Source organism: Paroedura picta, chromosome 4 (assembly GCF_049243985.1).
Source record: "Paroedura picta isolate Pp20150507F chromosome 4, Ppicta_v3.0, whole genome shotgun sequence".
Lineage (NCBI taxonomy): Eukaryota > Metazoa > Chordata > Lepidosauria > Squamata > Gekkonidae > Paroedura > Paroedura picta.
Genome location: NC_135372.1, coordinates 144,112,392 through 144,126,956, shown reverse-complemented (window position 1 = coordinate 144,126,956; position 14,565 = coordinate 144,112,392). Strand labels below are relative to the sequence as shown.

The following is a 14,565-nucleotide window of genomic DNA, read 5'->3' as shown; positions in this document are numbered from 1 at the left end:
GCTGAGGGGACGCCGCTTCTGCCGCCGCCGCCTCTCCCCGCGCGGCTCTCCTCCGCCATGGGCCGCCCGCCGCCCTCGTCCCCTCCGCCGCGAGGCCCAGCGGGGCTTCCTCCGCCTCCTTTCGCGTCTGAGGGCGCCGGGACGAGCCCTCGCCGGGGAGCCACTCGTGAGGCGGCGGTGAGAGAGGCGGGAGTGCGCATGCGCGGGGGTGGGAAAGGGGGGGCAAGGGGCCCCGAATGAGCGGAGGCCCCAAGGGGCAGCAATGGCGTCACTGGGCGGCGTTGCCAGCTCCCGCCCGGGAGATTCCTGGAGACGGGGCGGGTGGCAGGACGAGCGCTCTGTCCTGCCAGGGAAGGCGCCCAATAAAGCGGCCACTTCATCCAGAAGGGCTGGTGGCTGCAGTGAAGGGGTCAGTGATAATTCTGGGAGGAGTCCAGCCCCCACCTGGAGGTTGGTAGCTATGCTGGCTGGGACATATGCGTAGCCATCTGCAAGAGGAAGAGCTGGTTTTATACCCCACTTTTCACTACTCAAAGCGGCTTACAGTTGCCTTCCTTTTCTCTCCCCACCACAGACTCTGCGTTGAGCAGGGGGTTGGACTAGATGGCCTGTATGGCCCCTTCCAAGGGGATTGGAAACCTGATTGAGACTGTGACTCCCTGGTTCAACTCCCAGCATCTCCAGTTAAAAGAAGAGTTGGTTTTTGTACCCCACTTTTTACTACCCGAAGGAGTCTCAAAGCGGCTCACAAACGTTTTCTCTTCCTCTCCTCACAACAGACACCCTGTGAGGGAGGGGAGGCTGAGATAGCTCTGACAGAACTGCTCTGCAAGAGCAGCTCTAACAGAACTGTGGCAAGCCCAAGGTCTCCCAGCTGGCTGCATGGGGGTGAGGAGTGGGCAGTCAAACCCAGCTCTCCAAATTAGAGGATGCTGCTCAACCATTACATCAAGCTGGCAAGTGGGGCCCCTCCTCATCTGCAGCTTGCCCTTTATTTCCCTTGCTCCAGTTCATGCTGTATGACAGTGACATACTGTATGTTTTTAACGATGTTTCATGTATTGTTGACTAGTTTTAATGTAAACCGCCCTGAGCCTTCGGGGAGGGCGGTATATAAATCTAAATAAATAAAATAAAATAAATGCTGAGGTTGGAGCCGTATAATCTGAACTAACCGATGCAGCCAAATGAGGTCATGGGATCAGGGAGGAGGTAGAATGGAGAGCACCACTGACTTCCTGTAAACAAACAAACAAATCTTTGTGGCTGCTTGCCAGGTGAATTTGATCCTCTCCCCTGTGCTTAGCCTAGCTACTCCCACGGGGTTGTTGTTAGGATAAAATGGAGGAGAGTCGATTGGTATAAAACAGCTTTGGTCCTCATTGGGGAAATAAAGTTAATAAACACAGAAGCAGCTCCAACTTAGTCTTGTTAATTGAGAAAATTGGGAGGGAGAGGACCACCCACCCCTGCAATCTGAATCGGCTCAGCCTGTCCTGCCCTCTGTTTCCTCATTGCCACCTCATTCAGCTTCATGTCTCTATCAGAACCGAGAGACTGAACCAAAAGATCCCCCCCCCCGTGTTTGTATTTGTAGCTGCGGGAAGCTGTCAGAGCAACAAATTGGCTGTAAATATCTAGGGGTAGCCATTGTTGTGGGAGAGAGCTCCAGGCATGAAGGATAGCAGGCCGGGAGTGTTGAGTGGCTGCAAAATTGCCTTCTTATTGTCAAGTAGGTATTACCCCCCCCCCAAAAAAAAGCCCAGAAGCTTGTCCCATGGTTCATCCTGAAATAGGCAATTGGAAGGTGGCAGCTGTGGCATGTACCTAGTGTCCTCCCTTCTTCTCTTTCTCAAGCAAAGGTTGGATACACACTTTTCTTGGATGCTTAGGGCTGATCCTGCGTTGAGCAGGGGGTTGGACTAGATGGCCTGTATGGACCCTTCCAACTCTAGGATTCTGTGATTCTTTATTTCTATCTGGCAGAGTGACATAGAACTGCATACCTAGTGCTTTTCTTTAAAAAAAAACAAATGTTATGGGCTTGAGATGGAACATGTGGGGGTGGGTGCCCAGCAGCTCTTTATGCTTGCTGTCTGTCAGGTGACAAAACGGAACGAGAGAAGGATTGGCGCTGTGGCTGTGTGCCCAGTGTCCCCTTGAACTACTTGGATGAAACGCTTGGCCCAGCTGGGTGGCAGCTTGCCCTGTCTGTTTGCCAAGTTGCTGGGCAGATGTCCTAGAAGGAGGGGGAACTATAGGCATCCCTTTAACAGATGATGCAAAAAAGGAATTCCTCTTGAACTGGGATCAAATGCAAACTATATGAATTGGAACAGTAGGGGTGGGGTCTCCATCAGAGTGCAGCCAGCCTCTTATCCTACAGGAAGCGCTCTTGTTCCAGGGTATTTATTCCAGATTAAACTGCTTGTGCAAGGATAATTTTGCTTGTAACAAACAGTTCCAGCATGCCTGTCTTTTGAAAATGACAGCTGCTACAAGGACAGAGTCCTTCAGTTACCCGTCTGTGAAGTGAGAACAACAATCGCATAATGCACAGGTTGATTAGGAAGAGAATGGGATTTTCAAGGTTTGGTACTTCAAGGGTCTGTGTGATTGTCACTGTTGTTTCAACTACAGAAAACTGGTTTTGGAGGTAGGGGCCATGGAAGTAATCCCCACCATATGTTGAGAAGCTCACAGGACTGTTTGTTTAAATAAGTAGAACTGTTTTTTATACCCCACTTTTCACTACCCAAAGCAGTTTATAAAACACCTCTCCCTTCCTTTTCCTGGAACAGACACTCAGTGAGATAGGTGGGGCTGCAAGAGTTCTATGAGAACTGTGACTGGCCCAAGGTCACCCAGCTGGCTGCGGGTAGAGGAAAGGGAGTGAGGACTCAAACCCGGTTCTCCAGATTAGATTCCTTCTGCTCTTAACCACCATACCATGCTAGATCTCAAAGGAAACAAACAGACATACAATAGATGAGAAGTTGCTAAATTTACTAAATTACTGGAATTTAAGTTTTTTTAAAAAATATCAGTGTAAAACTTAATTGGGGGTTCCATTGTGAGTTTTTTCCACGGCTGTCTGATAATTTGTATCCCTTTTTTGCCCTTCAGATAGAGACCACTTGCTGTTGAAGCTCTTGGAAGGGACTGCTGGAGATGACTGTACCCGTGAGATGTCCACAGGCAGGTGTTCTACTTCGAATGGCCCTCCTCCACTAGGCCTGCCATGACAGCGTTCTTCACCAGCGTCCCCAACTGGATTCAAGATGCAAAGCAGGAGGAGGAGGAGACGGGCTGGAAACTAGTGCCCAGACCCAAGGGCCGGGAGAGCGAGAGCCAAGGGAAATGTCAGTATGAGCTGTCAGGAGTCCCCTTCCCCAGCGTGGAGAAGCTGAGAGCAAACTCAGAGCAGAGGCCCTATTGCTGCCCACAGCTGCACTGTGGCAAGGCCTTTGCTTCCAAATACAAGCTCTACAGGTAGGCTGGGGTTCTGGGTGCTCCCTCTTACTGGGGGACTGAAATGGCTTTTTGAGTCTCTTCCGTCCCACCCTCTGAAATGTCTCAGCCTGCGGTGGAGTAGGAACTGCTTGGCTGAGCCGAACCTACCCCGCTTGGTGTAGTGGTTATGAGCGGTAGTTTGTAATCTGGAGAGCTGGGTTGGATTCCTCCCTCCTCCCCCACATGTAGCCAGCTGGGTGACGCTGGGCTCATCACAGCCCTGATAGTGCTGTTCTCACAGAGCAGTCCTCAGAGCTCTTTCAGTCCCACCTACTTCCCAGGGTGTCTGTTGTGGAGAGAGGAAGGGAAGGTGATTGGAAACTTGATTGAGACTCCCTTGGGCAATGAAAAGCAGGGTACAAAAAACTCTTCTTCTTTATCCAGCTTTAGGGTGTGGACTTTGAGGGCCTGCCAAGCCTTTTGCCATCTCTGCCTTTCCTTCTTTCCCTGCCAGGCACCTAGCTACCCACTCTGCCCAGAAGCCCCACCAGTGCATGTACTGTGAGAAGATGTTCCACCGCAAGGACCACCTCCGCAACCACCTCCAGACGCACGACCCAAACAAAGAGGCCCTTCACTGCCCAGAGTGTGGCAAGAACTACAACACCAAGCTGGGCTACCGGCGGCACCTGGCCATGCACGCAGCAGCCAGCGGCGACCTCAGCTGCAAAGTGTGCCTGCAGATGTTCGAGAGCACCCAAGTCCTGCTAGAGCACCTGAAGGCCCACTCCCGGAGGCCGTCGGGCAGCGTGAAGGAGAAGAAACACCCCTGTGACCACTGCGACCGGCGCTTCTACACGCGCAAGGACGTGCGTAGGCACCTGGTGGTCCACACCGGCCGGAAGGACTTCCTGTGCCAGTACTGTGCTCAGCGCTTTGGCCGGAAAGACCACCTCACCAGACACATGAAGAAGAGCCACTCCCAAGAACTGCTGAAGATCAAGACGGAGCCGGTGGACATGCTGGGCCTGCTCAGCTGCAATTCGGCTGTGTCGGTGAAGGAGGAGCTGAGCCCTGTCTTGTGCATGGCCTCCCGGGATGTCATGAACAGCAAGAGCTTCCCCGGGATGCTGCCCATGGGCATGTATGGGGCACACGTCCCTGCCATGCCCGGCTCAGGGATGCCCCATTCTTTGGTCCCCAACTCTTTGCCGATGGGGATGAGCTACCCCCTGGAATCGTCGTCTTCCCCTCCGCAGCCACCTCCCAAATACCAGCTTGGATCTACCTCATACTTGCCTGACAAGCTCCCCAAAGCAGAGGTGGACAGCTGTTTGGCAGAGCTCCCCATAGGCCTGCCTCTTGGCTCTGGGGAGCCGCCGTCGTCTTCTCCGCAGCCGGGCCTCCTGGAGGACGCTTTGCTCTCCAAGAGCCCAGCCCTGCTTTCCGAGGCCCTCTGTGCTGCTAACATGGACTTCTCTCACCTCCTGGGCTTCCTCCCCTTGAACCTTCCGTCATGCACCCCACCGGTGTCCTCAGGGGGCCTGGTCATGGGTTACTCGCAAGGAGACACCCAGTCGCTCCTCACTACTTTGCCTCCGCAGGAATCGCCAGGAGCCACAGCCTCCCTTGGTTTCGGGGCCCTTCACTCGTTGCCCTCCATGTTCTCGCCTGGCTTGGGCACAACCACCTTGCCCCGTTTCCACCAAGCCTTCCAGTGAGAGGGGGCATAGCTTCCCTGGGCAAGTGGACAGGCTATTGCCAAAGTGCCCGGATGTTTTTCCTACCTCAGGCTGGGAAAAGCTGGAGGCAGGAGTGCCGGCGGACTGGAACTGTAGCACGACCCTCTGGTGTGTGTGCCCCAGTCCTGGACAGAGAGTAGATTGGAGCAATTAGAATTTCAGGTATTTTTCTAATGTGTTCTTTGGGGAATCAGGAACCACAAGTCATGCTGACCTTCACGGGGGCTCTCCGGCTGTCAGGAGAGACTGAATCCAAATCTATCCCTCGTCTACACCCAACATTTGTCCTGCGCCTGTGTCTCAGTTCCCCAGGGAGAGTCCCTCTGGCCCTGCTGACTCCCGTCGTCCTTTCTGCTGACTGTAGGCAAGTTGCTGGCTCCCCGCATGCAGCTCCATTCTCCCCCCCCCCTTTATTTTGCAGAGTCACTTCATTAAGCCTCCTTCCAGTAGGATCTCATTTCTGCCAAACCCCGGCCCTTTTTCCGCCACCAATACCAGTTAAGAACCACCAGGAACAAGAAGCCGCCTTCGTCTCCGGTGTACCTGAATGCTGTTTACACAATGAAGTCGGGTGATGGCAATTTCACTTCACTGCTACTTCCATTTCTTCCCCCATGGGGAAATAAACTGATTTTGGATTGCTTCAGACTTCGCCAGTTCAGCTGGCCGCCCCCTGAATGTTTCCCTTTTCATCTCAGTGCAGGCCAGAAGGGCCCTGCTACTTACCAGTTGCTTTTGTGAGCGCAAGTACAATGTTTCCCAAAATATTTGGGGTCGGAAGTGCCAGCCGGCCAAGGGATGCTCTGCTCTTACAACATCCCCGTGGGTTGGCTGTTTGGGGACGTGGCTCCATTTCTCACGGAGGGGTATGATCTGCCGTATGCTGTAGCAGGGCTCAGTAAGAGGGAAGTTCCAGCTCCAAAGCCAGCTGGGCCCAAGTCCCATGGAGGAAGTGGCTTTGTCCTAGCTTCCGTGTGTCTGCAAGGCACGGTTGGCTGGAGTAAACCACTAGGCCGTGCTGTAGAATAACCTCGCCCACTAGAATAAGCCCTGCTCTCAGCACATGGCGCGAGTAGACCTGTGGCTGGTGCGAGGCAGCTTCGGTGATCCCTAACCCTCCCGGGTGCGTGCCACTCAGTCCCAAAGGAGACTCGGGAAGTATTATTGGATGGCAGATCTAGCCCGGGATAGTCACGTCTGCAGTCTGTGGGTAGGCTCTTCCGCGTTGTGAAACTCCCGTGCCCCTAAATGTTTTTCTAAGCAATTGTAGCTTCTTTTTCTTTTCTGCAGCTCTCCTCCCGTGACCAGTTCCCAGGGTTTTCCTTGCTGTGCCCTAGTAGGATGCAGGCTGCACCTTTGGGTCCTGAAAACTAGGTTTGGCATCAGCACTGGACACTGGAGCATGGGGCAGAGCAAAGGCATCGGGGCTGACTGGCGCTCCTCTTCGGAGAGGCTGCTTTGGCTAGAGCAGGAGCCGGCTCTTTTGTGCTTGTTTGGTCTTCCTAGGCGGGTTTTGCTGTCAGGACCCGAGAGCGAACCGACGATGTGTGGGAGTCGCCTCTTATTGCTACCGTTCTGCTGCTTCTGACTCTGCTTCCCCAGCTTGAATTTGCAGGGTGTTTGTTTGTTTTTTAAACCACTTCCTTGCCCTCTGTGTTTTGCATACAATCCTCACCTCTTTCCCTGCCAGAGTCGGCCGCCCCTTCCTCAGCCTCGTGCCGGAATGCTTCTGCCTGCACGCGTCACTACAAATACCTCACGACGTAGGTTCTGTGCTCTCTCGTCCCTACGGGAATCGTACTTTGTGGTCTCTGCTCGGGCCCACTGTACCTGTGTGGCATTTCAGGGTCTCCCTGCAAGCCCCCTCGGACTTGCACCTCATCATACCTCACTGCGCAGGATGGGCAGAGCCAGAGCGGTCTTTGGCAGCCCTCCTCTGCCCCTCCAAGACCGGAAGCCTACCTCTGCAACAGGACTTCAGATCAATTCCTCTGGAGCCTGTTCTCTTTGGGCAAACCCACAGAAAGCTTTGCATAGTCATTCAGGCTAATTCCAGTTTGCTTTGAGCTGCAATGCCCCCCCTCCCCATATCCCCCAGGTTTCAGTATTCTGATTGCTTCGGTCCTGGACTCTCCACTGGACGGACAGGCCTTGTAGTCCCTGTTTAGCTCGCCGCCTTCTAGCTCTTTGTTGTTGCATATCAGAACAATAATTTACCTCAACAGTTGCCTGTGGCCGTGTGTTCCACAAGCTGCCTTTCTGACTTCAGTATGTGCCTTGTGCTGGGTAGAGAGGAGGGCTGTCCGGCTTCTCCTCCTCCTCCTTCAGTATTTTCAGATACCTCAGCCGCATCTCCCATGGCTCTCCCTCTCCAGAAATCATTGCACCGTTCTTTCTCTTACGCTATCTGCCTCACAGCCCTACCTCAACACATGATCAATTTCCACGTTTTTTCCTTCCTCAGAAACAGTGTTCGATATTTTTTGTTTGTTTGTTAACGTAGCTGATTCCAGAAACTGCCCAGGTATAGCTCTGCTTAGCTTGTATCACTTGTCCAGATTAAGCAATCCGTTGCCTGCTTGTGGCTTCCGGTGCTGAAAGAGCTTGAGCCCAGGAGCCATTTTCAGGCTGGGGTCAATGCTGCTCTTTCACTGTTGTTTGTGTCTGCCTCATTCTATAACAGGTGAACTAAACCCGCCCCCTTTTACCTCCAGACTTGGTTTCCATCTTGATAACTGTTGGTCTGCTAGACTTAGGTGCAGGTCCAGGAGCACTTTGGAGGCTCGTGCGCTTTCGACGTAGGCTTATGCGCTTCGGCAGCCATTCACGCCTGACGCAGCCAGCGCCGCTTGGGGCATGAATGGCCGCCAAAGCGCACAAGCCTACTTTTGAGCCTCAGAACCCCTGAAGCGTTAGACCAGGGGTAGTCAAACTGCAGCCCTCCAGATGTCCATGGACTACAATTCCCAGGAGCCCCTGCCAGCGAATGCTGGCAGGGGCTTCTGGGAATTGTAGTCCATGGACATCTGGAGGGCCGCAGTTTGACTACCCCTGGGTTAGACCCTGCAAATCTTATTGGCCTCTCGGGTGCCACCAGATTTATCTGGCTCTTCTACTGCAGCCCGGCCTGGCTAGTCACTGGAGAATAGTCACAACGGAGTCCTTTAAAGCAGGGATGGCCAAACTGTGGCTCATGGGAATTGTAGTCCATGGACATCTGGAGAGCCACTGCTTGGCCACCCCTGCTTTGAACTCTAGGTACCAAATGGGTTAAGACACAAGTGCTGGGTCCAGTCGTCGGCGCAAGCAGTCTGGTCCATCTTTGCCAGCGATCCAGTTCTGCTATCTCTGAAAGCTCCCAGCAGTGAAACAGTTTTAATTTCAGCCAAGTGGGTTGGCTACGTCTGTGCAAACTGATTGCCCCAGGGTGGCACTTGTGCCCAGAACAGAGCCCCAGGATCCAACCTGGAGCGGCCGCTGTGCTAAAGGAAAACCGCAAAGAAGAGACACAGCCGTTTTGGAAAACTCCCACTTAAGAATGCTGCGGGGAACCAGCTGTGATAGTGCTATTCTCTCAACACAGAGAGCGGGGTGGAAAAGAGACTTTACAAACTTGGGAGACTTCTTTGTTTCCTCTCACGCCATGTGCAGCAATTCTGTTAGTGTCAAAACAGGCTGCTTGCAAGGTGGAGGTGGGGAGAGAGGTCAAAGTCATTGTCAGGTGGAAGAACCTCCTGCTGCACGCCCTGTGCCGATGGCGTGCGTGTCAATAAGCCAGCATTCAGCCAAAGAAAGTACCAAGTACAACCCTGTGCCCTCTGGTGTTTTTTGCTTACCAGGTTCTCCAACTCGTCTGCCAAGTTCACCCTGTTCCAGTGACCTTCAGCCAAGGTATGAGGGCAGGTGAGGCGTAGAGGAACACAGGCTATTGGGAATGGAAACATGGAATGATGCCGTTTTCTCCCCCAAAGGCAGCCTTCCCTAGTCCTAATGTGAGGGTGTGCTTTCAGCCTCTAACCAAAGCTTACAAAAATCTGTTGTGCTTTTTAGTTTTGCTCCCCGAGGGATGAAATTAGCCAGATGTGAATCTTCTTGCTGACTGGTGCCATCAGTTTTACAGCTGGGAAGAGGGGTTTTGCTGTTCTCCAGAAACTAAGATTTATGGCCGCTTGAAGCTTCAGGTCGGGTATCTTGAAGATCTTGCCAAGTAGCTGTTAGTTCTCCTGTTTCCACGGATCTCTATTGTGTTTTATGCTCACATTTCTAGGGACAGAAAAATTCCAGAATCCAAAAGGGTGCTCCTGATACAATGTGTGTGTTTGCAGAGGGGGTAGAATGCAGCCTTTGTTTTTAAGTACTGCACAGTAACTTCTTTGAGTTGTTGGCTTAGTGAATTGCTCTTATATTTGCCATTCCCTGGCATTTTAGTGTTTCACAAGGATGCTTGGAAGGTTTTCTCTGTGGCCTGTGTGTTTTGCCATAGCTGTATCATCACAGCATCTGTGTGTCCTTCCGTGGCGATTGCTGGCAAACGCAAGCTCACTCCTGATTTCAGGCACTTCTCATCCAAGCGGTTTTCCTCCGTTCTGTCAGCCAGAACGCCAACAATCCTCTTTTGGGGCAGTCTTCTGATTGTAAATAGTCGACCCGCCCAGCGATTGGTACCATTTCTTCCTTCGACTGGCACCTCTTAAGCTCTTTGCCTTTTTGTGTTTGTTTTCTCTTTAGTACTAGTAAGTTGCTTGAAAGGTGGGGATTACAGTCTGACAAAGGGATTCATTCGCTGATCCCTCCCCCCGGGTGTTCAGGACACGCCGTTCGTGGAGTGTATTTCAGAGATGGATCCCCTTCCCCATAATCGGTAGAGTTCAGTTTTAAAAGACCAGGATTCTAGACTTAGCCACTGGAAAGGGGGCAAGCCTGTGGCGCCTCCCAGGAGTAAGGGAAAATGCTAAGTTACCAAAATGAAAAGGTGGCTGGTCTTTCGGGGCTAGCGTACCACAGATAACACAGGAGCCAAGCTGACCATGCACAATTTGAGCTTGTCATATTTTGGCTGGGCATGTTCTCTAGGCTTGCTGCTCCCCTGGACAGCCCTAGGAAAGGTGGCAGTCAGATTCCCCTTGCCCCCCTCTCCCCCGGAGATTTGAACAGCCCATGGCATGTCATTGGTAAGGTGGGAATTTTGAGGAGAGAGGGAGGGAGGGCTGTATCCCAGGGTCCACTTCAGATTTGCTTTTGTGACTCTTCGATAGCAACAGCTGGTTCTTGAGACTGCCCAGAGATGGGGGTCTCCTTCTCTGTTCAAGAAATGAAAGGTCTGCCTTTTGTGCCTGTAACTTCAGCCTCCCTCGGTGACTGCCGGCCCCCAGGTGCTTGTCCCCTTCAGGGCAGGAGGAGCACAGCCTTGGGGGAAAGGGGCTCTTGCCCCAACTACAGCATGTTGGGATCCTGGGTCTTCATCTCCCAATTTGAGGAGGAGTCCTCAGCCTCCAATTGGAGTCTAATTAATTTTCTGGGTAGTGTTTTGGGTTGTTTTCTTTTCTTTTGTTTTTTTGGGGGGGCGAATTGTCTTAATCTCTAGGGGGGCGGGTTAAGGAATGTTATGTGCTGTTTTAACCAAGACTTTACTGCTCGGCTGAATGAAGCTTTGCCTTAGAGTGGGGGTGGGCAGACGCCCCCTCAGAGCCACCCCTGTCCCCTCTTCCTTAAGCCTGCAGCTTTTCGGGGCTGTCGTGTTTCGTCAGAGATATTGCACCTGTACGTGCAAGCAAAGGATCATAAGGGAACAGAGTAAGTCGGGCACCAGGAGGCAAGAGAAGGGGCCGGGATGGGGATGGAGCCCAGCGGCCTGCAGGCCCTCCTAGCCAGGTCTGAGCGTAGAGGGCCTTGGGAGACGGCCGGGGCTGCTGGGGAAGAACGGCAGCTGCCTTCCTTGGGCAGGAGTCTGGGGTTGGAGCCGACTTCAGTGGGGTTCTGTCCTTCAAGAGAGGTTGCCGGAGGTGGCTGCCTGGTCCTCCACAGCGGAAGAAAAAGCACTCAATTGGGCAGCTTGTTCTGTCTCCCTCTTTGGCCCAACAGCAGTGGGACCTTAGCTGAAACTCTGGCCTCCTGCCCTGATTTTACCAGAAGGGGGGGGCTTCTTTGGCCCAGGGGAGCCCCCTCCCCCCCAGCCTCGTCTTCCTTTCCTCCGCCGGCGCTGCCGTGTTCCCTCTCGGCCCAAAGCAGGACTCTTCTAACACATCTAGCACTTTTTTATAAACACAGCGGATAACCTCCTTTTTATCAGAGTATTTTGGGACTTCTTACAAGTCAAGGTTTTAAAACTGTAAACGTTGAAGTGCCATTAGGAAATGTACAGTTCATCACTGTTCAGTTAGCTTGTTTTTTTTCTTACAGAACTAAATCAAAAATAAAAGTGTGTGTATGTTTTTTTAAAGGAAATTGCTTATTAAAAATGTTTGAAGTATGAACGCTTCTGTTTCTTTGGAGAACGGGAGCCTGCTGCTGCTGCCGCCGCCCTTCAGGGCACGTGCCAAAGGGCTCCCCTTTCATTCTGCACCAGCAAATCCTATTGCCACTTACAGACCTCAGGTCACCAGGGGGGGCCTGAACTCTTGTAGCCCTTCTGCTCTTGCCACACACACAACAGCATCACTTCCCATGCTGTGCTCTGTGGCCAACAGCCAGAGATGGGCCTCTGGTCCACATAAGAAGCCATGTTGGGTCAAGCCAATAGTCAAAACTTTCCTGGCTCTTAGACTGGGGACTGGAACCTCCACCGGGCAAGGCAGAAGTTCCATGCACCTCAAAACAAGGCAGTATTCAAAGAGGTTCCGGAAAAGGCAAGTAAAAGGATTCATGGATGGAGCACCTTTCTTCCGGAGAAAGGCAAAGGAGACTAGGGGACGTTAGATTGGAGGAACAGTGACTGAGGGGTGACAGGAGCAAGGTTTATGAAATGATGCATGGGAAGCAGAAAGTAGCGAAAAAAGTCCTTTTCTCCCTTTCCCACAACATGGGAACACATGGGAAATCAACAAAATTGATGAGCAGCAGGCTTCGGACAGAGAAAGGTGCTTCTTGACCCAGGGAGGAATTATCTTGTGGAATTCCCTGCCACAGGAAGTGGCAGCAGCTACAAGAATAGACAGTTTCGACAGAGAGATCAGAGGCTTATGAGTGGCTCTTGGCCACAAGGGATAGCTGGAACACTCTGGGGCAGTGATGCTCTTCCTGGTGCTTGGGAGACCAGAGTGGGAGGGCTTCTGGCCCTGCTGGTGGACCTCCTGATGGCCCTTGGGTCTTGGCCACTGTGTGACCCAGAGCATTGGAATGGAGGGCTCGCTGGCCTGATCCAACATGGCTTCTCTTATGCTTCTGTTCCTGAACCGCAGCCTAGAGCAAGATGGGGAAATGAAGTGCTGCTTTTGCCCACTGCCCCCAGGTGCCAATGCCTCCCTTCCCCCCAAATGAGAGCCAGTTTGGTGTAGTGGTTAGGAGTGCGGACTTGTAATCTGGCATGCCGGGTTCGATTCTGCGCTCCCCCACATGCAACCAGCTGGGTGACCTTGGGCTCGCCATGGTACTGATAAAACTGTTCTGACCGGGCAGTGATATCAGGGCTCTCTCAGCCTCACCCACCCCACAGGGTGTCTGTTGTGGGGAGAGGAAAGGGAAGGCGACTGTAAGCCGCTTTGAGCCTCCTTCGGGTAGGGAAAAGCGGCATATAAGAACCAACTCTTCTTCTTTTTCTTCTTCAAATCCAGCACTTGCCAGATGCTGCTGCCGGGGGGGGGGGTGCTCACCCCTTGACACCAGGACGGGCTCCTCCTGGCTGCTTCAGGGACAACAGCAACGAGGCCAACAACCAGGCGATATTGTATTTATTTACAGTTGGGCTCGACAAATACATTAAAAAATACTAAGGGATACAGTGCAAAGGGGGGGGGGAGAGCAGACCCAGCTTTGGGGGGGGGGGTAATCACTGTTGAGGGGAAATTATCTGCATGATCCTAAAAGTTCATTCAAAGCACTCAGGGCTCCACTGCAAAAGTAACAAACCCCACAACCTCCCATATCAAACCCTAATTCCTGACTGGGGGGGGGGGCAGGGTTTTTTGAATGATGATGGGTAAACACAGTGACCGAAAATGGGGCAGGCAACAGCAAAGAGACCGGCTCATTCTCTTGGGTCGTGAAGAGCAACATCCCTATCGGTACTGGGGGGAAAGAAGGCCCAGGCTTCTCTGCAGTCAACTTAGGGCAGGTGGTTTTTCTTAGACATGTACTGGAAAAAAAATCCCCCAATGGGAATCTCTCCCTGTGATCAGAAATGCCTGTCTTCTTCAGCGTGCTCTCGGTCAAAGAGATCCTGACAGGGATTTCTTCTGAATGTGTCCCCCCACCCCAGTTGATACTCCTTTCACCCAAAAGTAGTATTTGTAAGGCGGAAGAATTCCTTACTAAGCAAAGGTTTTTCACCAGTGAGTAAGGCGCGAGCTGCCTTTTAGGGGAACCCGGTTAGAGTTCTGTCGCAGCTTCAGAGCTAGACTGCCCCTCAATCCAATTCGGATCTGGCTTTGAAAAGAATAAAATCAAATGCAACCTGGATCGACTGTTTCCAAGGTTCGTTCTTACTGGGGAAGATGCTTTAAACTCACCTCCCAGTTGAAGTAAGGTCCGGTTGGCTGGTGGCTTATGACATCAACCCCAAGGGAAGGAGGCGAGAGGTCCATTTGTGCTTGAGGAACTGCTACTTTGCAGGTCATCATCTCTATAAAGGCAGCAACCGCCCCCCCTCCCCACTGAACAAGATCCTCTCTCCAGAAAGAGGAAAAGGTGCATTTCATTTGCACAGAAATTAAAGGTAAACCCACGGCTAATGTGCCAATTTCCAGAGGGATGGGCCTGGACCGAGCTGGGGTGGTGCTTATGGGGTCAGCCAAGACCGTGGGGCAGAGGAGGCTGGAGAACAAGATGGGTGGGGACCAAGGAGGGGGGGGGAGTCCTCAGAACAAGTCTCACAAGCAAGAGCAGCAGATCCCAGCGTCTGAACTGGGAGGGGGTTCTTGGCACTTCAGCAGTGGGGCTTGTCTCACCAGGAGCCCTCGACCTCACCCCCATCCAGGAGGGCCTTGAGTTCCAAGCTGCCTTTCGAAAAGACTCAACAAAGGGCTCCTCTTCTGTTTCCAACACGTTGAGATCTCCCCATTTCCCCTTCCGTCGTTAACGTGATCACGTTTGCCAGCCGGTAGCCGTCTCCGCTGAACTCTCCAACGCATCTGGGGCCCGCCTTCAAGGGAGCCGGGAGAGGCTTGCTGTGGGGAAGCCCCCCCCCCCGTAAGGAACGGCACTCAACCGAGTTCTG

General features: G+C 52.7%; 1 protein-coding gene across 2 annotated transcripts; it reads left to right on the top strand.

The window, feature by feature from the left end:
* The first annotated feature begins 8 nt into the window (after positions 1–8).
* PLAGL2 (PLAG1 like zinc finger 2) lies at positions 9–11,664 on the top strand. 2 transcript variants are annotated; one of them, XM_077336075.1, is made up of 3 exons: positions 9–177; positions 3,127–3,492; positions 3,968–11,664. In XM_077336075.1, the coding sequence occupies exons 2-3, from the start codon at positions 3,242–3,244 to the stop codon at positions 5,172–5,174; spliced, it is 1,458 nt and encodes a 485-aa protein (XP_077192190.1). In that variant the 5' UTR covers positions 9–177; positions 3,127–3,241; the 3' UTR covers positions 5,175–11,664. The 2 variants fall into 2 exon arrangements, with proteins under 2 accessions (XP_077192190.1, XP_077192191.1); XM_077336076.1 differs by lacking the exon at positions 9–177 and having other exon boundaries at positions 3,376–3,492; positions 3,898–11,664.
* Positions 11,665–14,565: the final 2,901 nt, after the last annotated feature.